We start from the raw sequence: 24588 nt of genomic DNA, 5'->3' as shown, positions 1-24588 counted from the left end.
TTAGTGCAGGAGAGGCTAGACTTTTCTCAGATACTCAACTTTGGGGCTTTGTGGCCAACATTTTGCTGGGACCCAGCAAGCTCCCGTAACTGGATCCCGGTTTGTGCAGCCCTCCCACTTACAGCTGCATTGAGGTCTCTGGATTGTTCTCCGCCCCCAATGTTTTTGATGGTCTAATTTGGGAGCTTAGGGCCAAAAATGAACCGCACCCAGCTTGTCCCCTGGGCGATCACTGGTGTCTTTCAGCTGGGAGGAAACGCACCTTGCAGGCGGGGGCTGGCGCGTTCTGCACGTTCGGCCTTCGTGCGCTTCGCTGGAACTGGCATGCTCCCAGCCGCTGTCCCCCGGGATGGAGGCGGCTGTACGGCAGGGAGGAGGAGGAGGAGGCGGGTGAGCCTGCGCGCTCCCGCCGGTACGTGTGCACGCTCCCGCCCGGCGGCTTGTCCTCTGTAGCATCCTGTTGGTGGAACATGGCACTTCCCATTCCCTCGCACGGCTCAAGGGCTGGCAGCAGCATGTGAGCAATGCATGGGGACGGGGGACCGCAGTGCAAATGGCAACGAGCTGGGGAGCCGAGCCGCCAATAGGCAAGAGCAGTTGCGAATCGGTAGCCAGCATGAAAAGGGGTTTGATCCATGCGGATAACCCCGAGAGCAGCGAGAAAGCCCAGGGCAGGAGTGAGGCGCAGCGAGCTGACCCGTCGAGATGCACAGGAGGAGGCGCTTGCCCAGTGAAAGCGGGGGAGCCCAGCGCCAGAGCGCGCTCTCTGAATCTGACCCCTCGCAAGAGGGCTCCTGCTAAAGAACACAGAGGTGGCCAGAGACTAGTGGTACAGTACCTCGTGCCCTGCATGAACTCCTACGGCTTGTGCATAGTAGACAATTTCCTGGGACACAAAACTGGAGACAAAGTCTTGCAAGAAGTCAAAGCTCTGCACCTGAGTGACAAATTCCAGGATGGAGAGCTGGCAAGTCAGAAATCAGGCAGCACTAAGGCTATTCGCGGGGACAAGATATTGTGGGTGGAGGGCAATGAACAAGGATGTGAAAATATAGGCTACCTTCTGTCCAGAATGGATAAACTCATCATGTACGCTGATGGGAAACTTGGGAATTACAAAATTAGAGGAAGACATAAGGTTAGTAACTGCAGTGACAATTACTTGTTTTAAGGTACCCCTACCCCCCCTAGTTTCTAGTCTGCGTTAAATGCACACAACATCTTACATTCAGATTTTCAGCAAATCCTGGGCACGCTGAGTGTTAGTGGACTTTGTTAAACGAGTCTTTATTTGTACCGTCTCATAAACTAATTACTTTTCATTAGAATACATTTTATAAACGAGTAGAGATTAAATGCTTTACAAGTAACATGGTATCATATTTGATAACTGGAGGGGAATGTGAAAATCTTACAATGCAGTGGTTACAGTAGCTGCAAGATTGCTGGGTTGTTTCTTAAAAGGGAAAATTGAAGCTGTACGTATCAGATTGAATTTATCACATGCAGTGTTACTTCCAGAAACTGACAGAATCCCATGCACTTCATGCCACAACACAAAATAGACCATTAAAGCGTTTTCAGTAAATAATTGGGGAAAGTACAGACGAGGCTCTTAAACAAACTTTTTTAAAACTTCCATTAAATTTTCCTACCCCCCAAAATTGTACCAGGCTGTTCTGATGTTGAAACTGGCATTGCTATTATTTCAGGGGACAATTTAAATGACGGACAGTTTAAAGCAAAAAATGAATGAGATCTTTAGTTTTAAACGTCTCATTGAACCATATAAGAGCGTTTGTCACAAGAAGGAGATACTTTTAAAAACTGATTCGGGAATGGGGGATTCTGTCTCCAGATGAATAAGACTTGGGGCAAGTTTGTTTTTAAACTAACTTTAAATCACCTCCTGGTAGTTTGTGTGTCAAGGTGTATGGGTTGAGGGGCGTCTCCCCCCTCCCGGAAAAAGATTATAGACCCTGGCAAACTCTTGCCCCAGCCCGTATTATTGAGTTAAGATAATTGCCACGAGCAGTTCGATTAGCACTTAATCTTTCAGCACCATTTGTTTACATTGCCTTGTAGTATGTGACTGTAGTAGCTGTGTACATGTTGAGGGAGAATTCCTCAATGGCGGAGACCACGCCCCCGGGATGGGTGGGTGGAGCCTGCTAAACCACAAGACACACCTCCTTTAGACTCATGGAAATCCCCCCGCCCCCCTCATGCGAATCCAACGGTGAAGCCTTTGAAGGGCTGAACTCGGTGTAACTCGTTGGGGGTTCTGACGGAGGCCACGCCCACTCGACCCACTGATTGGCTAGGTAAGTGCTGAATCGGGTTGGAGGGGGGACGGGGCTCCACCCACGTGCTGATCGCTGCTGAGTAAGAACACATTCTGCACGTAGCAGACGTATTAATCAGAAAGGGGCCATCTGCTGCTTTGGTAAATAAATCGAAAGGAGTTTGCACTTTGCAGGACTCATGAGCTCCAAAAAAGGGGGAGTTCACACACGTGGATCACATACAACCAGATAAAAAAGAATTCCAGAATCAGCAGCCTTCTGGTTAAGCACTTATCTGTCAGCAAAGGTGCGGCTGGTAGGCGGGAGGTGGGGGAGTCAGTTCGGGGGAGTAAGTGCACTCACCGTGCATTTAATTATCTAGTCTGGTAACCCAAAGGCTGGGTGGAACTGGAAATCTCCACTGAGGAGAGACATTGCTGTAGCTAAACTTTCCCACGCTGTCTTCGTACTTAACCTTGCACTCGTTTGCTTCGTAAATTAAAAAGTTGTACCTGCTGGTTGACTCAAGTTACTAGAGCGATTGTTCATCTCCAGCTCTACTAAGCACCGCTTTGGTGCATATTTGACTTAACTCTGGGAGGGGAAACGACCTAGTCAAGATGCCTCTGGGACCTATAATGAGATTAGATCTAGAGAAAATAGCTCTCGACTATATTGTGCCCTGTTTGCATGATATCGGCTTCTGCTATTTGGACAATTTCCTGGGCGAGGTGGTAGGGGACTGTCTGTTGGAGCGAGTGAAACAGATGCACTATAACGGGGAGCTGCAGGATGGTCAACTAGCCGGCCACAACAATGGTATCTCCAAAAGGCATTTGAGAGGAGACCAGATAAAGTGGATCGGAGGCACTGAGGAAGGCTGTGAGGCCATCAACTTTCTCTTGTCGTTGATAGACAGGCTGGTGATGTATTGTGGAAGTAGACTGGGCAAGTACTATGTCAAGGAAAGGTCCAAGGTAAGAGAGTGGTTCAGTCACTATTTGGATTTGTAACAGACTCTGGCTTTGTGGTTTTTCCTAAATGTATTTCCGTGTTCTAGTTTTACCAGGTTTCAGAGGAACAGCCGTGTTAGTCTGTATTCGCAAAAAGAAAAGGAGTACTTGTGGCACCTTAGAGACTAACCAATTGGTTAGTCTCTAAGGTGCCACAAGTACTCCTTTTCTTTTTGCTAGTTTTACCACTGAGTTATAAACCCCCTGCAATAGCACCTTACACTTTTAAACTCCTGAACTGTAGATATTACTGCTCCCAGATTTTTCATCCTCCTCCCCAATTTAAGCCACACTGTAGATTTTTCCTGTGAAGCACAGTGTGTGCATTAGCTGCCAGATCTGAAAGTACAGGAAATTGTTTATAAACAGTTCCTGTCAATTGTAAAGGGGAGGAATGAATATGTATATTAAATAAGAAAGTTTGTAAGTACATGACATACATTGACTATCTTGTCAGATTACTCTCCTTTTACTTCGCCTTAGAGAGTCTGCTTGGTCACTGTAGTATTAATGTTCATTGCTAGGCAGGCGCTTGGCGGCTCGTTATTATAAAACATAATACATTTAATCTCTAATTTATGCACATGTGTACCAGTAGAGGCCACAGCTGAGTAAATAAACAAATTTACATAGCAATCATTTAATTTTCTAGTGAGGGAAGACCAGAGCCTGGGTCCCAGCATAAAATGTTTTCTGGTATTTGACCCAAAGGAGAAGCTTTGTTTGCTTACAACCCTGTCCACCAGTGCCTTTCTTATAGTGCTAAACAGACCTGGAAGGGATGGCAGAAGTGCACCTAAGCACCGACTAATTGATCACAACAGACTAGAGTACTCTAACATGGGCTCTTTTTATCCCATCCCTTTTTGTCTCTAACTTTCAGAGGGGTTTTGAGGTAGATGGCTTTCCCTATCTGAAGGCGGGGAGGGTGATCTACATTTACTTGTGCACGTCGGCTGTTCAAATATGTTTGATTTTATTTGGCTGTTTAATACTATCTGATGGATGAAATGTTTCACTCCAACTAATTTCAATTCAGTGGTCACATATCAACTGTTTCATAACTAAAGAGGGGATATTGTGATTGATTGAACCATTAGTATCGCCATTATAGGTGTGAAGCCTGAAAAGAGAGATCTAGTGCTTTAGTGTTAAGAGCAAGGAGGTATAATTCTGTGAAAAGGAAGGCATAAACTGCCATTTCAAGTCCCCATTCCCAGTAGAGTTTGAACATTAGTTCATTTAGAGTGGGCTAACTTGGTTTCTCTTCAGTCTGTTTCACTATGGTAGAGTGATCCTGTATGGAATTACAATGGACAAAGTTATTAATTGTTGAAAACTTCCTTGCCTATTGCCTGCAATTTAGGACGCTGCTCGCCTCACTAATGCTGAAAGTGAGGCACTGCATTATTTGGCCACTAGGGGGAAGAAAGGGGAGTTTGTGCTAAAGCTAGAGCCAAACACGAAGGGGGATCACCATAATTGCACACACAGACCCTCACTAGATGTAACTTGTAGGGTTAGGGCAAGTTCTTCTGGGACTCACCTTGAGTAGTGGAATTTTTTTTTATAACCAATCTGTGGTATTCCGCCAGCCCTCAATGTTTGTGAATCATAGTAGTTATTACTCTTTATGGATAAGGAGTAATAACTGACTTTCATATAGTATCCTACAGAGAACTCAACCACTTTACAAACAGATGACAAAATATTTGTATACATAGATCTCTTCAACCATGAACATTTTTGGGTAGAAGGTGGCAGACTTTAAACTGTGCATAGAAAAATTACATAACAATTCAGGACTGAAAGGGAGGAATGTGGTATCTGATTTTAAATGCAGGGAGAATTTCAATAGGAAATTAACAAGAACACACAGGCTAACATCCCTATTCTCAAAAAAAGTGCTGTGGAATTTTTGAGGATCACAGGTAGCCATTGTTCTACATCTCCACTGAAAGATGGCAGCTTCAGTAAGACAGTGCCTGCTTGCACTGTACAAAGTTGTTGATTCAGAGGGAAAGATTTTTTCCCCTTTTGAATTGCCATAATAACTATCACAGCTTCCTGCACTACATGCCTGTTTCTTTGAAGCCTCCCATCCAAAATCAGGCCCATCTGGCTTTGTCTTGTGAGATTGGTGAACTTGGACAACAATTGCAATTATTTTAAATCTAGATATGTTTTTGCTATATACTATATTGCATCCTTTATTAAAAGATGCTTTGAGTTTTTGGATACTCGAAAACCTTCAGTAGCCTCGGCATGAGTGTATGTGTGGGGTTTTTTTTGTTGTTTTTTTTTTCTTTTCTTTTTTTTAAATCAACAGTCTCAGCATTTTTCAGTTTGACACGTTGTTATAATTACTCTTTTAGGAAAACTGGCATTTTGTGGGAGTGGGGTAGATCATGGGGGTGGAAAGGGGAGGGGAGGAAGGGAGGGTCACAGAAGGTGTTTACAAAAAGAAAAGGAGTACTTGTGGCACCTTTAGAGACTAACCAATTTATTTGAGCATGAGCTTGCTCATGGTTAGTCTCTAAGGAGCCACAAGTACTCCTTTTCTTTTTGCGAATACAGACTAACACGGCTGTTACTCTAGAAGGTGTTTAACAATCCAGAACAATTTGTGTTGTTTTTGTGTGTGTTTTCCCCCCCCCCCTCCCATGTAAAACTTTAGCTATGTGATAAGTATTCTGATTGTGGAAATGAATACAAGTGTCACAAGACTGATAATTATTTAGAAATCTACTCAAACTTTACATTTAGTAAAGTTATAGCATATTCAATTAAACATGAACCTTGAGTACTGATGGAAAGGAATTGATGGAATTGCTTAGGCTATGGGTATGTGTACACTTAAACTGCTTCAACGGCACAGATGCTATAGTGCTTCAGTGTAGGCCCTCCCATCAGCATAGGTAGGCCATTTCCCCAAGAGGTGGGTGACCTAGCATTGTCTACATCAGGGATTGGGTTGGCATAGTTATGTCTCTCGGGGTGCAGATTTTTCACACCAGCTATGCTGATATAATTTCCATCAGTTCAGGAACGCCACCTCTCTGAATGAAATTAGCTATGCCAGTCTTGGTTTACACTTGGAACAACCCGTTCTTTTAAGGCTTGTCTGCACTGACACTTTACAGCCCTTTACAGGGGTGAAAAAACACCCCCCTGAGCGCAGCAAGTTTTAGCGCTGTAAAGCGCCAGTGTAGACCGTGCCCCAGCACTGGTAGCTACACCCCTCGTGGAAGTGGTTTTTTTTAGAGCGCTGGGAGAGCTGCGGAAGTGCTTTAACGTTGCCAGCGAGTACAAGCCCTCAGCGTAGGCTGTGTCTACACTAGAGGGCTATGCCGATATAGCTGTTCTGGTGTAGTCTGCGTAGTGTAGACATACCGGTAGGGCCTGGTCTACACCTGAAACTTAGGTCAACATAGCTGTGACACTTGGGTGTCGACTCAGCAATTTCAATGGAAGATGCTTCCATTGATCTAGCTACTGTTGCTTAGGGAGGTGGAGTTCCTACAGCAATGGAAAAACCCATTCAATTGTTGTAGTCTGCATCTACGCTTTGGGGTTATGCCAGTATAGCGATGGCCCCAAAGCTATCCCACTGTAGTCCAGACATGGCCATAGTTTTAACTAACTAAATAAAGCTGAGAATCTGGAGTACAAGATTGCTGGTGAGAAGAGGTGTTGGTGCACTATCCTGCCATGCACCCCACAGTTCAAGCCCTGGGGGAAATTATATTGCTATGTAGTACTGTGCAGGAACTGGAATTTTTGTCCCATGGAAAAATTTTCATTTCTGAAAAAAAATCCATTGGAATGAGAAGTTGGAGATGCAAAATTTTCTGCAGGAGGGATGTTTTCAGAAAATCCCATTTTTGGAAGAACCAAAATGTACACTTCTGAAAATTTACCAGTCTGAGCTCATCAGGCTCCTGAGAAGCCCTCAGAGGCCAAGCACCCTGCCAGCTGAGCTGCTGAGGAGCTGGGAGCGGTGGAGCTTGGGAACCCAACCACCCTGGCAACCGACCAAGTGCTGGGGAGCCTGGGAAGGCAGGTAGGCTGGCCAGGCTGATCCCTGCCTGCTTTCCATCAAAAGCTTTCATGGATTCAACGCATTCCTGTGACCCCTTCCTATTCCATTGAATTGGCAATTTCCAAGAGAGAACTTTTTTCCACTGGAAAATATTTCAGCCAGGTATATTGCTCCTCCCTTTGCTGTTTGTTCACTGGATAAATCTGTCAGCCTTGCACATTTTACAGGCTCTAAATTCACTTATCTTAAGCCTGGTCTATGCCTAAAAGTTAGGTCGACAGACCTCTGTGAGGTAGGGGTGTGAAATATCCACAACCCTGACCGACATAGCTATACTGACTTATAACTGCGTCTACACTGGGGGTTGTTGATGGAAGAATGTATTGGTCAGTGTAGCAACCATAGTTCAGGAAGGTGTGTTCTCCTATGCTGACGGGAAAAACCTCTTCCATTGGTGTAGACTAGACTGTATCTTTTTTCTGAGGTTACACCAGCATAGCTAGAATGACATTGCTATGCCAGTGTAGTCTTCATAGCATTAGATGTCACTTGTGCCTCCATTTCCTCATCTTTAAAATGGGGATAGAGAGATTTACTTTACTTTGCGAAGGCCATTGAGATCTATGGATGGAAAGATGTATTACTGCCGTTGCTTTTTTTGTTTCTGTTTTGTACAGGGAGCATTTTAAAACTGTAAAGTAATAGATCTGTTTGGCGTATCCTTTCACGATGAGCAGGTGTGCTGTTCGAACATTCCTTTATGTGTACTCCTGAGCTCCATTCGCCACCCAGTGCTAGTATAGAGAGATGCAACCTGCATTCCCTGAGCTGTAAAGGCAGCTATGCTCTTTGAGAGGGGTGGTTCATCTGTTGGTGAAGAGCATGGTGGTGATTCCACCCTTGCCCTCTGGTTTTGCCAGGAAGTGGCAGCTTTAAAGTACAGCTGTGGCCCCATAAGAGTCCCACCAACAATGACTCTCCAAGGAAGGCACTGACTCAGACCATCACTTGGCTGATCTGGCCAGGACCCCTCCTCGGTCAGTTTCTGGCACTCTGTCAGAAGATTGCATACACCTCAACGGAGCAGGGGTTGCGGGCACCTAGCACTCATGCAATTATGGTGGAAGTTTTCATAGCCCACTTGCTCATTTTATCAGAGACTCCGCCACTACTTGGTGTGAACGTTGGAGGCTGTGACTGTCTCTGGAGGCCTGACCTCACAGAGGCAAGTGAGTTCCACTGAGTATAGGAAATTTTGCAACCAGTAATAATCACAAGAACTCAATTGTATTTAAGAAACGCAATGACATTGTTTTATACAGAGAGCTCAGAACCTAACCACTTCCAGACAGGACCCCATAAATGAAAGTGCATGGAAACCTCTTTTGAAAATCTGGGTGGTTCATTTAGGTGTCTTAATGAGGGCTGAGCTCTTCTAAGAATCGGGTCATATTCTGTATAAAGAGTGACAGTCACTGGAATGTGTATAGCAGAGAGGAGACAATCACTAACATTTTTTGTCTGAGTAGTCTCTCCTCCCACCCCTTCCAACCCTCTCCATCCATGTCATTGTTCAAGGTAATGACTAAAAAAACTTCAGTCGGTCCAAGTAGGCACCTTCATCCTCTCCAGCACCACCCTACGTGAGCCCATGCTGCCTTTGCCCTATAGATGGGAAAGTATTTATTTACTCTCCAAGATTGGGTGGTGTGGCCACAACTAGCAGGTGCTGGCCCCAAATCTGGGAGGATCGCGTTCAGAGCTCCCCGCCTGGCAGAGGCCCGAGAGTCCTAAGGTGACTTCTGAATCATGGCCTCCAATGTAATGATTCCTTGCTGAGATGCCTGCTCCACTCCCCTCCCCCACCCACCCCTTGCTCATCACAGGGATTTAAGGAATGCATGAATCTTCAGAAGCTCAGGTTGAGGATTTTCATCAATAGTCTTGTAATTCTGGGGGGAGGAAATATAATTTTTGTGTGTGTTTTTAATATATTAAAAAAGCAAACCTCCCAGCGATTTCTCTTGTTTAACATTAAAATCCAAAGTGAAACCCCTTAGATTCTGGTTCTGGGTACAAACCTAAGGAGCAGTGTAACAGGTTGATGATCAAATTGCAGAGGAACACAGGATGTAGAAATATAATAGTTTGTTATGTTACAAAGGATTTTTATGATACTTGCACAGCAGCATGCCTTGCAATTAGCTTACAATGGAAAGTCTGATGAATACTGCCATCCAGAAGAACTATGCATAATTTTTCTTCTAATCAAATGCACATGTTTTGGCATAATGGTCAGGTTCAAATCTGTTCTTGTGGATGAGTGCCAGAATGTCCAGTGCTCAGCAGAGTCCAGAGCCATCAGAACTGTAAATACAACAGACAAGTCATTTTATGATATCAGACTGAGGAATTCAGCTTTGGCAGAGATCCTAGAGCAGTTGCCTTGGATCACTGTCAGGACTGATTTCTATATCTATGTTTGTCAAGCAAGATTAGTTAGCCAGGTTAATTATACACAGGAATAGGGATATTTTTCTTGACAATCAAGCATTAAAACAAGATACCAAAGTTTATATCTACTCTTAATTTTGTTCTGACTCATTCTGCTCAGTGACTTTTTTTTTTTAAAACACTTCTTTATTGAAATGAGAACGCAAACAGAATCACAGGGCATGGTTACACTGGAAACTTCAAAGCGCCGTCGTGGGAGCGCTCCCGCAGCAGCGCTTTGAAGTGTGAGTGTGGTCGTGCGTGAGCGCTGGGAGAGAGCTCCCCCAGCCCTCCTGGCAATCCACCTCCAGGAGGGGATTAGCTCCAAGCGCTGGGAGCTTGTTTACACTGCCTCTTTAAAGTGCTCTGACTTGCTGTGCTTGGGGCGGGGAGAGGGGTGATTTTTCACACCCCTGAGCCAGCAAGTTAGAGCGCTATAAAATGTAAGTGTAGCCAAGCCCTCAAATTCCTGCTCCACCTAGCAGGACTTTGATGTTACAGAGAGAGGGTCTGATCCTACAGACAGTTATGCATTTGACTAACTTTACAACTTCTAGTCCTTTGAATGTCCTTTAAATCTGCATTTAGGCATCTAAATAGTGGATCTTTGGACTTGTCTACACCCCCCTGAGCAATGCAAGTTTCAGTGCTGTAAAATGGGGGTGTAGACAGTGCTAGAGCACTAGGAGCCATGCTTCCACCGCTGATAGCTATTCCTCTTGCGGAGGTGGGGTGTGTTTTACAGTGCTGGGAGAGCTCTCTCCCAATGCTGGAGCCATGACTACACAGCTAGGGTGACCAGATGTCCCGATTTTATAGGGACAGTCCTGATTTTTGGGGTCTTTTTCTTATATAGGCTCCTATTACCTCCCTACCCCTGCCCCTATTTTGTCACACTTGCTGTCTGGTCACCCGATACACAGCTGACACTAGCATCTGCTGTGTAGACATACCCTCAGTGTCTAAAAGCCCCAGAGTGAAAATTTGGCATACGTATCACCACTATCAGATGCTAAATGTAATGCACCTGCAGCCTGATCCAAGTCAGGAGTCTTTCCACTGTTATGTTCAGGTGGCTTTGAGTCAGACTCTTCGTCAGCAGGATTGCTATTGCCAGTTCATCTTTTCCTGTGAAAAGGAAGTTTGTGAAACACTTCACCACTCAGTGACCTTTCCTGTGGCCTTTGTCAGAGACCATCCATATGCTTTACTGTCCTAATACAGACAGGAAGACTGATGACCAGCTAATCCATTCAGGAATGGGAAATATTGGGGAACATTTGAATACTGTAAAGAACAGAGTTGTCAATATATCCTGAAGGGAACTCAGTGGGACTGCACATGCATTCGAGGTTGCAGAATCAGGGCCAGAGGAAATACAATTTAAGGATTAGTGTATTTTATCCCACTGTAGCCTGGGATTCAACAGTTTTTGAAAAGCCGTATTATTACTCACTTTTCCAACCCTGATATTCTATGATTCTATGATAGCAGATGGTGAGACTTCTGGAATCCAGTCATGGGCCACTGGGCCACTTTCTGATTTTTTCCATTGCCATGTTTCAAACTAGGATTAGTCGCATCAGTACAAGCCGCCCTATATAGTGGTGCAGTGGAGGCCTGCACTGATATTGCTATGCTGGGATATAACTACACCAGGGAAAATTCCCCACCATAAACAAGCCCAAAGTATTCATGCCTGAAACTCCATGAAAGAGTTGCTTTTTGTGAAGGTGCATATAGCTTGCTAACTGGCAGCATAGCTCCTGTGGAACCAGAGCTGTGGGCCTGAACTGTTACGGGAGTGAGAGTACTCTTTCCTGTGGATTTACAGGGTCTGTGGGATTGCATGGCAGCATGTCCCACCCCTTCTGCATCCCCAGATACATCCACAATTTTCTGGAAACTCTGCAAGATTCACCTTGTGGACTTTCCTGACCCCAGACCATTCCACACCTATGCCTTTCTCCATGCAATGAGATAATTTTCCCTTAGCTGTTATCATTTGTATGCAGTATGTTTAATAACTCTCTCATATGAATCTCCTTAGCATTCAGCTGCAATGAAATGAAAATGCATGGATGCTCATTACACTGTGGTAGGAGAGCACATATACTGCAAGGTAAACCTGTTTGCTGGCATACGGAGTTCCTTGTACCTAATTAAGTTAACAATTTACTTTGGTGTCTTTATTACCTTATGGAATCAACTCCTTTAGTAAATGTCCTTTTCCCTTCCCCAACCCCTTCCAAATTCATATACGTGGTGGTTTGCTGGTGTAGAAGGTTTATCCATGACGTTATCACAGCTGGTCATAAGGATTCAAATTTTACATCATCCACAAGTGAAAATAATGATGGGGATTTGGTCCTAAATTCTGGCAGAGGTTAAGGCCCTGATCTTGCAATCCGTTCCTCCTGCGTGGACCTGTGTGCCTGTTCAGAACCCCACTGATGCTAAGGGTCGCTCTCATGAATCCAGGTGCAGGATTGAGCCCTTATCCTGGTATAGCCAGACATGATTACCAGTCTCTGGCTTGGTCTACACTTAAAGAATATGTTGGTATAACTGTGTCAGTCAGGGGTATGAAAAATAATCCCCCTGACCAACAGCTATTCTGACAAAACCCCCAGAGTAGGCGCAACTATACTGCTGAAAGAGTGCTTCTGTCAACATAGCTAATGTCCTTTTCAGGAAGCTGGTGTTCCTACACTGACAGAAAAAAACTCCTGTCAGTATAGGCTGCGTCTGTGCTCGGGGGGGTCTATGCTGGCAAACATGACTATGCAAGTATAGGTTCTGTAGTGTAGACATCCCTCTGCTGAGCAGCCAGAGCAGGGGTGTTGCAGGTCAGGGCTCTGGCAGAGCAATGGAGAAGTCCTGATGGGCAAAAATGATCACCTTCCCCCCCTCCCCCCTCTTTTTCCAGTTGTGTTAACTTAACTGAGCTAGCTAACATGACTGAAAAGCTCTGTTAGGATGCCAGTTATAACTTGAGGCTGTGTTAGCTGGCTGTGCTGTAGCCTACATTCCCCCTTAGAACACAAGATGGCCAGCTGAACATGGCTTCAGACGTGCTGGCCTGCAACCTCACTTCTCAACCGTGTTAAGCTAACTTGATTGAGTTAACACAATTTAAGAAAACACTTTTTACCCAGCAAGAGAGGGCCTTTGTGAGGAGTCTTCATAATGCCTGAGCACACCGACAAATTCTAGCCATAGTCATTCCTCGCTTTGCTGTGAAATAAATTCCCCTTCAAAATGGGTGCAGGGTAGGAGGGAGGAAGGAGAACACCACACAACCCAAACATGAATACAGTGGTGATTATATTAAGTCAGTGTTGCTAAGCTGATAAGGACATAATTGGTAGGCACCGATTTGTTACACACTTTGATAGGGGTCTTATGAACAACAGACAGTAGACACAATTTTTTTTTTTAAAGTGTGTGTCCATGCTTTTGACTTGATTGAGTTTCCCTACCCCACACCATAATAGGCAGTGGCAAATTGCCAGTTGAATGCTGCCTGGTCTGCTGTGACACTAACATTACAATAGGTTTCAGAGTAGCAGCCGTGTTAGTCTGTATCCGCAAAAAGAAAAGGAGGACTTGTGGCACCTTAGAGACTAACCAATTTATTTGAGCATAAGCTTTCGTGAGCTACAGCTCACTTCATCAGATGCATTCGATGAAGTGAGCTGTAGCTCACAAAAGCTTTAGCTCAAATAAATTTGTTAGTCTCTAAGGTGCCACAAGTACTCCTTTTCTTTTAACATTACAATAGGCAGCCTGTGAGAATAAGCAATTCAGTAAGGTTTCCAAGTAGCAAGGGAACTCAGTAAGGGAACCTGTGCAAGTAACAGTCTCCAGCTTTAGATTCCTGGAGAGAAGGGTATGTATACCAACAAGAGTGAGTGTCACAGACCTGGCTTGTATTTAGCATGGCCATAATCCTTCTGTGATCAAGTGTAAGACTAAAACAGCAATGTTAGCAAGTCATTAACAAGACAAGACTCTCTCTAAGCTTCAGTGAAAAGGTTTTAATGGATTAAAAGAGGAGCCTTGTTTTTAGAAAAGTATTGAAACTGCTTTCAGTACGTGCGCTCTAGGTGGTGGATGGCTCATTGCAAACGCATGCCTTAGCAGGTCTGAGGGTGAATAATTGCTCTGTTACTACAAGATATGTTGTTGTATGATACCTTGGAAATGGTTTTGGTTTACGCATAACATTGCTATGTGACTTTTAGATGAATGTGGAAGGGAGTAGGCCAGAAGTAGCTCATCCTTTCTGTTAGACAGAGAAACAATGAAGGAAGGGAAAAGATGAAGGCAGCTCATGCAAAGTAGACTACATCCTTCTGTCTAAATGATTCACGGCCATGGCATTTTGTCGCCAAACCATCTCTGACTCTGTTCCCTCAAGCAATTTGGCAGAGCCCTAAGCCCCATTTCTCCTCCCTCCCTGCCTCCGTCCCCGCACTCTGTGTGTGTGAGAGAGGGGCTTTTCTTTGTAATAGTTTTCACTGTATTCTTAAAGATTATTAAACAAAGAAATTTAATGATGCCAGGCAAAACAATTATTAGAAGCTAATTAATGCAAGCAGTTTTGTCACTATGATGATTCAAAACCAAAATCTGAAATAAATTATACTGGACACCAAAATGTCCCCATAAAGCAGGTAAATGTTAAGCATTGTGAATGCTAAAGATGTCACCAAATCAGCGGCTAACTATGCTGTCCTCCTTAACTTTTACTTGGCACAAATTACTGGCGTAATATATGCAAAGACCTTGCCACAGTTCTGAAAATAAAGATCTGCTCTGATACAAAACTCTGCATGCTTGAATTAGGAGTTTAATTAAATCTTACAGTGAACACAAAGAAATAGGTATTGCATGCTTAGTACCAAAATGATTAATACCTAAATTACATTTATAACTTATACTGATTTGAGGGTCACATATTAGCCCTTTTCTGTATTTTGTTTTAAAAACAGTGTGTGTTTTCATTCCTCTGTCCTGGAGTCAATAATGATTATTGTATCAATTTAAAAATCTTACTTATTGCACTGGATTGGTTTTGTTTGGATTTGAATGTTTCTGAAAAAAAAATCAATAAAAGAAATATTTTTAAAAGGTTCAGCCCTAATTCAGCAAAGCACTTAAGCATATGCTCAAAGAGTCACTCTCTCTTTGTAAAATCAATGGGACTGAAGCATGTGGACTTAGGAAGGAAGAATCCCATGCACCACTACAGGTTGGGGACCAACTGGCTAAGCAGCAGTTCTGCAGAAAAGCACCTGGGGATTACAGTGGATGAGAAGCTGGATATGAGTCAGCAGTGTGCCCTTGTTGCCAAGAAGGCCAACGGCATATTGGGCTGTATAGTAGGAGCACTGCCAGCAGATTGAGGGAAGTGATTATTCCTCTCTATTCGGCACTGGTGAGGCCACACCTGGAGTATTACGTCCATTTTTGGTCCCTCCACTACTGAAGGGATGTGGACAAATTGGAGAGAGTCCAGTGGAGGGTAATGAAAATGATTACAGGGCTGGGGCACATGACTTACAAGGAGAGGCTGAGGGAACTGGGGTTATTTAGTCTGCAGAAGAGAAGAGTGAGATGGGATTTGATAGCCTTCAATTACCTGAAGGGGGGTTCCAAAGAGGATGGAACTAGGCTAGTCTCAGTGGTGGCAGATGACAGAACAAGGAGCAATGGTCTCAAGTTGCAGTGCGGGAGGTCTAGGTTGGATATTAGGAAACACTATTTCACTTGGAGGGTGGTGAAGCACTGGAACGGGTTACCTAGGGAGGTGGTGGAATCTCCATCCTTAGAGGTTTTTAAGGCTCGGCTTGACAAAGCCCTGGCTGGGATGAGTTAGTTGGTGTTGGTCCTGCTTTGAGCAGGGGATTGGACTAGATGACCTCCTCAGGTCTCTTCCAACTCTAATATTCTATGTGCTTAAGTACCTTGCTGAATAGGGATGGTTTGCTGGATTGGGGGCCTTAAATAAGTTATGAGGAAAATCTTGCACTGTTTCCCCTGCGCTCCCCCCAACGTGTTTGTATCCACCACTTGTCCTGCTTAGGTTTTAAGCAGGGACCATCTGAGAGGGTGGGTGGATAGATTTTGGTATGTACAGTGGGCCCTAATTTCTTTTGGGTGCTACTGCAATCCAAATAATATTCTCTCACTGTCTTTGCATCAGGATGTGTACTTGACAGTGTCTTGTAGCAAGCTCGTCTCACATTAAAATTAGTAATAGCATTTATTCCAGTAGTGCCCACAGTGTGCTAGGTGCTGTCCAAACACAGAGGAAGACAGTCCCTCATCTGAATAGTTTACAATCTAGGGCCCTGATCATCCAATGAGCTCCAGGCAGGTGGATCCTTGCACCGACGTACAGCCCCGTTGACTTCACATGGGAGCAGGGGTCTGCCCAAGCAGAGCACATTGCAGGACAGGAGCCAAGAAAACAAGCAGCTCATAGAGGTGAGGGAACAATCAGAAAATATATATATACACGTACACACACATTTTGATTTACATTAATAAAACAAATATCAAGAGCTGCTCAAGCTGGCTGGTGGTGTCTAATTTATTGTAGGCATCCTTGTAGAAGTGAGATTTGAAGGAAGAGGGGGCAGTGGCTGGAGTGCTATAGAGTGTCCTCGCGCTAAGGTATGTAATTCACTTTCTGCCAGCTGGTGGATATAAATAGAACAGGCTCCCCTAGGCTATACTGAACTCTGTTCTTTCCAGTATTCACCAATATTTCCCTTTCCTTAATGGATTAGCTTTTCATCTGTCTTCCCCTGCCTGTGAAGCATGTACATGGCTGCTGAACCAGGCCAACAGGAAAGGTCACTGAATTGTTAAATATTTTACAGACTGCATTTTCACAGGAGGAGGAAGAAGAGAATTAGCAATGCCAGTCCTGCTGGCCGGGTATATGAATATGAATGTCAGGTTTTCACATTTCAACATTAAACATCTAAAATCATATTTAGGCTCCTGATTTAAACAGACAGTGTCAACTTAGGTCACACTACTGATTTTTAAAAATCTACTAATTTAACACAATAACTAGGATGACTGTAAAGGATTAGAGCAGTGGTTTTCAAACTTTTTGTATTGGTGATCCCTGTCACACAGCAGGCCTCTGAGTGTGACTTCCCCCACCCTTTTAATTTAAGAACGGGGGGGTGGTGGTATTAATTTAATGGGGGCTCAGGGCTGTCAGCCTCATGGGGCTGTCAGCTCTCAACCCCCATGTAACCACCTTGTGATCCCCTGAGGGGTCACGACCCCCAGTTTGAGAACCCCTGGATTAGAGAAACATTTGTTTTGTATATTTGCTGACCTATGGTTGTTCATCTGTTTCATTGCTTTCCCTGTATAAAAATGATTATTATTTATATTCTAATACTTGGGCTAGTGGAGCTCATGCTAGCCCTCTAAAAAGAGCAGTGTAGATTGTGCTTTGAAGTTGTATCCTGAGACAGAGCCCGGGCTCTGAAGCCCGAGGAGGGAGGTGGGCTGACTACTGTCTACAGCTATTTTTAGAATGCTAGCATGAGCCCCACTAGCTTGAATTTCTTGCCCTGGGCTGGGAGGCTTGCTCCCGCAGCCTCCAAAATGCTAGACATACCCTTAAGCTTTGAACCTGCAAACATGCTTGTGTACTTAAAATTAAGTCCTATTGAAGCCTTGATCCTGCAGGTTACTCTGCCTGGTAGATTCCTGAACCTGTACAGAGCCCCACTGAAATTTGCTCTCTGGAAATCTCCGACAACCATAGTTACAGCAAGGTGTATTTGGAAGCACTGTGTAAGCATCCAGAAGATAGTACAACGGAGCAGAAACAGTTGGCTAGCATGAGTGTCGTGCCATATTGGTATTTACCCTGCTGCTGTCCCACCTAGTAAATTATCAAGGCTTTTGTTTTCTAGAGTGGATATGCAGCCAGAATTCATGGAGTAGCAGTCCTTGCTGTCATATGGGAATTGGGCAACTTATGTTCAATTCTGGACTCTGAAACTGGCTTGCAGTGTGAATTTGGGCAGCTGCTTAACTTCTCTGGGCCCTGGTTTCCGCACCTGTAAAATGAAGATAATGGGTTAACTGCCTTTATGAATCATGTTGATCTCCAGATACAAAATGCAAAAGTATAATGAATATAGTGCTGCATGCTGAGGGTTTATTTGTTTTGCACTGGATTATTTTTTAAGTCCCAGTACTGGTATAAAAAATGTGTAGAGAAGTGTTCATTGCGGGGTGGTGAAGGTTTGTTCTGTGGGGTTTTTGTTGTTGTCTAGTCTAATCCTAGTGTGGATGCAGTTATGCCGGTACAGTAGAACCTCAGAGTTACGAACTGACCAGTCAACCACACACCTTATTTGGAACCGGAAGTATACAATCAGGCAGCAGCAGAGACCAAAAAAAAAAATGCAAATACAGTACAGTACTTAACACAGTTAAATGTAAAGTACTAACACAATTAAGGGAAAGCAGCATTTTTCTTCTGCATAGTAAAGTTTCAAAGCTATGTTAAGTCAATGTTCAGTTGTAAGATCAACCATAACGTTTTGTTCAGAGTTACGAACAAACTCCATTCCTGAGGTGTTGGTAACTCAGAATTCTACTGTGTAACAGTGCTTTAAGGTATGTCTACACTTACATTTTATAGCGCTCTAACTTTCTGGCTCAGGGGTGTGAAAAATCACCCCCCTGAGCGCAGCAAGTCTGAGCGCTCTAAAGCACTAGTGTAGACAGGCTCCAAGCGATGGGAGCTGGGCTCCCCAGCGCTCGGAGCTAATCCCCTCGTGGAGGTAGATTGCTGGGAGAGCTCTCTCCCAGTGCTAGAACGCGACCACACTCACACTTCAAAGCGCTGCCGCGGGAGCGTTCCCATGGCAGCAGTTGGAAGTTTCCAGTGTAGACATACCCTTATACTGAAATAGCTTATTCCCCGTACCATATGGGGACAAGCTGTACTGGTACAAGAACGTTTATACTGGTATAACTGTGTTTACACTGGGAGGGATTGTACTGCTTTAACTCTAGTGGTATCTTCAGAAAAGGTCTTAGAGCTGAAAGACTAAAATTCATCCATTCCTTAGAGAACAACATAAATTATTTCTGAGGGTAATTTATCACTGGTAACTTTAATGGGTTTTACCCATAAATATCCATTTATGCACAAATCAGTGCAGGCATGAATGTACTGTTAGCTAGTCGACTTTCAAAAATGTAGAATTAGCTTTATTCCAAATTTACAGCAGGGATAACTGGTCTCATCAGTTAGCCTTAATTTAGCGGTACTGCTGGGATCAACATTTGTGTGCCATTCATCTCGGTGTTCATGCTGCTAAGTAGTGTTTGCATAGCTTCAGCAGCCAAGCTGGCCTTGAGAACTTTGGGATGGTACACAGATGAGATTTGGGGTTCCCTCCAAATTCAATTATATGATTTTTAAATTGCTACAGCTGCTCTGGCCCCGTATACAGGGATTGTAACTGTGCCGCCAGAGAGAGGGAAAATTCCTCGGGTGCAGAAGCAGCATAGGATCAGTGCAAGTAGCCCTATGCTGCCTTCCCTCAGAAGCCCTGTCATAGGAGGCATGCTGTGGGCAAGACGGCAGGGTGTCTGGGCAGAAAGGTCAATAGCTATAGACTCAGTATTGTGAGGGATTCTGGTCTGCAATGTGACGCTGGGGCAGCTGTTGTAAGTTGGAGTAGCCCAGGGTCCCCTCAGCAGCACTGAATCAGGGTAGTGCAAAGATGGCTTATTTATGCATAGAGTACACCACATTGAAAGTCCTGCAGGCAGTGTTACCATCTCCCACAGCGTCCATAAGTCAAAAAGGGATATAGGCCTGATCTTGCAGCCCTAACATAGGCAAAATTCCCATTTAAGTTTTGCTTCCGTTAAATCTAGGATGACGCCCTATATTAATGTTCTGGGACAGAGACTAAAATATATGCAATTACTTTAATTGTTTCTGGGGAAGGCATTACTTAGTCTATCAAAGTCTCTGTCAATATTTCTCTGGGTGATTAAAAACAGAATGATAAAGCTCTAAGTGGTGACAGGGAATACAAGGATCAAATATTAAAGGAACTATGACATTATCCCCCACGATATATAAAACCACTTGATTAAAAACTTTAAGGAGATTTATTTTCTGCTTACCATGCCTTTATTCCCCATTGACAACTGAACTTAAGGCGAGACTCTTTACAGATTTCCTTAATGAGCTTGTGTTTATGAACTTGTTTTTCTACAAGGTTGAGCTCTTGGTCACGGTCTCTCTTGTGGCTCATTACAGAGTACTCTGTATTGAATGTCTGATGCTTTCTAGTTAGAATAGTTCATCCCCGCTTTGTTTCTGGACAATAAAAAATGTAATAGTATGGAGTTTTTTTGGATGATGAGGCGGGGAGAGAGGAAGACAGTGGTTTAAAACACAAGTAAAAATGTTCTAAAAATCTATTTAGACCGTAGTGTCTCTCTTTGGTATCTAGCATTAAAAGAATATATATAGGAAATGAGAGTGCGGGAAGGAAGGAGGGCGTTCAGTAAGAATCAGAAATGAGAAGTACATTGACTGTATGTACTGTAAGTGTGTGTTTCCTTTCTTCGGCAGTCTCTCTGTGAGGTGTACTCTGGAGTAAAGTTTGTGTTTGATTGCCGATACCCTCACGCTCTGCACGTAGCACTGTCATTAAGCCATCATCTAGCTGGCCAGGAGCCAGAACTCAGTAGTTAAGGGGCGGGCTTCCTAAACCGAAACAGCTTTTATTGATACAATGATGCACCAAGCCTGTTTACATCTGCTAATTGGAGACTAAATCTGAATATCCTGACAGAAAGTAATTAATTGGCTTATAGCCTCATAAATTTCAGGTTTTATGGTGATAGCATGGCTGCTCTCAACATGCAGTAAGTGAATCCATTCTCAAACTGTACTGTCTGTGGGCACATAAAAAGCACACCAGCTGAATAAAATTTCAGCATAAAGAGAAGTTTAAATTGGAACATAATTTAAAACAAAACAAAAACAAAGCACTTTTTTCAGCATTGTAGAACATAATGAGCAGGGGAGTCCATGAGCAGTGGGAAATCAGAGAAATGTTAATCCTAGCAAATACAAACATATGTGCGTTAAGGAGCATGACAACACCCTTCTTACACAAGTGAAGATTAATTCTTTTGAAGATTAGAAGAGACAAGGATGTTACTCTAAGCAGAATTACAATCCTATTGTCATGATATTCCATATAACTTTGGTTTTATTTCTTTAGCTTTCAGCATTCTCCTGAAAATGCAGAGTTGACAAATGATACCTATCCTTTGCAGTTGGAATAGTTTTTGGATCATCGGCTGATCCTTCTTTGGGGACTTTCTCTTCTTCTTCTAGTCAAGGAAAGACCCTTAACCTACCCTGTGGCAATCAGAATAATGACATATGGTAGTATATTGGGGGAGCTCCTGAAAATTTCTCATAAATGCATCTCTGTACATGTGGAAGCAGCTACAAAGGTACAGCTGAATCATCAAGGCAGAACAAAAAGTAGATGCAAGCAAAGCAAGAATTTTTTTTCTGTTCCTGGAACATCCAGATCTGTCCCACAAGTATCCAACTACCAGGCCAACTGGCTAAGCTGATGTGTCCTGGGAACAGAGGAAAGGAAGCTAAATCAATGGATTTTTTTCCACAGTTAATTGAGATATAGTTCCTGCCTGACAGGAAAGTAGTAAAATATTGCTACTGACACTGGCAGTCCTAAGCTTGGAGAACAGATTCATGGTCATTGCTCTGGATGGTCTAGCACAGTGGTTCTCAAAGTTTTTTACTGGTGACCCCTTTCATACAGCAAGCCTCTGAATAAGATGTTTTTATATATTTAACACCATTATAAATGCTGGAGGCAAAGCACGGTTTAGGGTGGAAGCTGACAGCTCGTGACCCCTCATGTAATAGCCTCGTGACCCCTGTGGGGTCCCGACCCTCAGTTTGAGAACCCCTGGTCTAGAATATGCCTTCCCTTCTTCCTCAAGCCTACGCTTAATTTTGCAAGTAGTCGCAAGTCTCCCTTTTTGAGCCCAGTAGGTACCCTTGTAGTTTTGTCCTTTCTCATTCAGCCATTGAAGAGAATGGAAATTTTTGGGAGAGTAAGGTGAGCAGAATGTAACCTCTTGGAACTGGCGGGTTACCTTTCGAATGGACATGAGACAGTTTGTTTAGGTTTTTAACATCATTCTTCTCTCCCTTCTGTTCCCTCCCATTTATTCCTCTGTAAAGACTATTACATTAGGCCAGTATGGCTAGTCTATTCCTTGGTGTGGTGGTTGGGTGTTTGTTTGAATTTATGAAAATCTAAACTAATATTTAATACTAGCCATGTAAACCTTATACCTGACCACTATAAATTACACAATGGAAAACATTTGGGCACAATTGGGTGCAAAAAAAAAAGGTACTTGAGAAATGTTCCATTGTGCCCGTGTTATCATACGAGACTTGATTGAGAATCTCTTTGCTTTGAGCATTAGATATCAGACTCTTCATGCTGTTTTAATGTAGTGCATGCTGTGTATCTTCTTTTTTTTTCTCCCAGATGCACAGAATATTTGCAGTCTACAAACTACTCAACCTGTTTTTTAACGTTCACTCAGACCTGGGCCTCTGATGTGAATCCTGGTGCTCCTTCTCCAAATGTGTGTGTTTAATCTTTTTAGTTCAGGATTGCAAACCACATATTACACTCCACTTTTAGGCAACTTGGAGTAATTTAAAAATATATCCTAAAGCTTGTGTGTCAGAAGTAATGCAATTAATTATTAGTATTTTGGCTTTCCATCTCATGACTTCTAAATGAGAGGATGCAATTACATAAACCATTATTGCTTTGTGTTTACGTAGCACCTTTCATTTCACAGAACCTCAAAGTTCTTTCTAAACTTAACGAGCTCAACTGTCTCAAATTTCATTGCACCGCGACCTCCTTTTGACAACAAAAATTACTACACGATGCCAAGAGGGGGTACTGAAGCCTAAGCTCTCCTGAGCCCCACCACCCCAGGCGGGGGGCCAGAGCCCAAAGGCTTCAGCCCTGGACAGGGGGCCTGTAACCTGAGCCCCACCACCCAGGGCTGAAGCCCTCAGGCTGTGGCTTCGGCCCCGGGTGGTGGGGCTTGGGCTGTGGCTTCAGCCCCGGGGCCCAGCAAGTCTAATACCAACGCTGGCAACCCATTTTGGGGTCCCAACCCACAGTTTGAAAACTGCTGAGAGGGATCACTGTACCCTTTCCTGGGATCAAATATAGCAGCTGTTTAATGACAAACAGCAACACTACACAACAATCTGGTGCAGGAAATGGAAAAAATACCGGAACCAGCTGATACCTATAGAAGTAATTTAGGCAGGCAAATGGTAATTATCCAGGGCAGAATTTTATTGGGTCACTGGAAATAACAGCCCCGGGATTGGAGAAAGGTTTGGGACCTATAGTAGTCACAAATGTCAGTACCTTTATATTTACATCTTATCCTAAAATGTCATCTTTATAGTCCCTACTAGCATGACACTGGCTCAATGCTAACATAAAGGAAAAATGCCACCTTCTGACCCACCATCACCACCCAGGAATTCCCTGAAGAACTCCTTTTCAAATAGTGACTAACCCAACTCTACTTAGCTTGTGAAATCATCTGACAATTCCACAGTGTATTGTGAGGTGGCTGCAGGCCAGTAGTAAGAGAAATTAACCAGGGCTTTTCCCTAGTGGAAACATTGAGGGGAGAGAGAATGAAGTGAAGGGCGGGGGATAGGGAGACTATTTATACATCTGTAGCTTTTTGTATACTTCCAGTCTTCATTTGTATTTCCTTGCCATCTTCTATGACTTGCAGAATTCTTCCCCTGGTAATTCAATTTGTAATATATGGTATTTGACTTTATCATTATTTCCTTTTGTAAACCTTTTTGTGCAACATGTAATTCACTGATGCTCCCTGGCTCCTTGCTACAGATAATAATTACTACTCTTTTAACTGGTGGTTAGGTTTCCCAAGTGGGTAAACAAACATCTCAGATAATGACAGTGCAGAAACAGTAGAATTCTTGATTCCTTCATGGTATCCAAGTTCCCTAGGTTTGCTACATACAAGAAGACTTGAGACACACAGAAAACCAGTCACAAGCCCCCTCTATGATCTAATTACAGACAGGTAGTAAATAACACTCCAGGATTTTAGGGTTTTAATTTGTGATTGTCAGCTAGATAGCCTTTAACCAGCTAAGTAGTTTGTATGTACATTGATGTGTGAGGTTTTTAATCTGGAGTATTAGACCATAGTGTATTTTTTGGCATCAACAAATTGCAGACTAATGAAAGCAAATTCACCTGCTGATTCTGAGATTTACTCTTGAGTATTTGCAGTGGGAGGTTAAGCCTATTCACACTCCTTGCAGCTGATTTCACTGCTATAAAATAACAGCACAGGGCACATTCATACTTCCTGCTGCCTGATTGATTTATATTAAATCAGAATTGGCTGTTGGATAGACTTTCCCCCAAAGGAAAGTATTCTCCTTAACACATCAACACAAATCCATAGGGAATAATTATTGTTGTTGCACTGGCTGCTCCCCTATATAGGGGACAGTGATCTTGTTGATCTGATCCAGTCTCCATTTTTTGCATCAAGCCCGAGTGCTAACCTGGCAAAGACCAACGTTCAACAA

General features: G+C 43.5%; 1 protein-coding gene across 4 annotated transcripts in view; it reads left to right on the top strand.

Moving 5' to 3' along the window:
• Positions 1–420: 420 nt before the first annotated feature.
• EGLN3 (egl-9 family hypoxia inducible factor 3) overlaps positions 421–24588 on the top strand; it is a 37319-nt gene continuing 13151 nt past the window's right edge. Inside the window, exon 1 of one of the 4 annotated variants that reach the window (XM_075129752.1) lies at positions 421–1138. In XM_075129752.1, coding sequence (XP_074985853.1) covers positions 554–1138 — 585 coding nt within the window. In that variant the 5' untranslated portion in view covers positions 421–553. Of the gene's footprint in view, positions 1139–2602; positions 3263–24588 lie in introns of those variants that run through there. The other 3 variants (XM_075129751.1, XM_075129753.1, XM_048854040.2) reach the window with 3 other exon arrangements.

This window comes from Caretta caretta, chromosome 6 (genome assembly GCF_965140235.1).
Source record: "Caretta caretta isolate rCarCar2 chromosome 6, rCarCar1.hap1, whole genome shotgun sequence".
Lineage (NCBI taxonomy): Eukaryota > Metazoa > Chordata > Testudines > Cheloniidae > Caretta > Caretta caretta.
The sequence above is the reverse complement of the archived record's forward strand: the minus strand, read 5'-3'. Positions and strand labels throughout refer to the sequence as shown.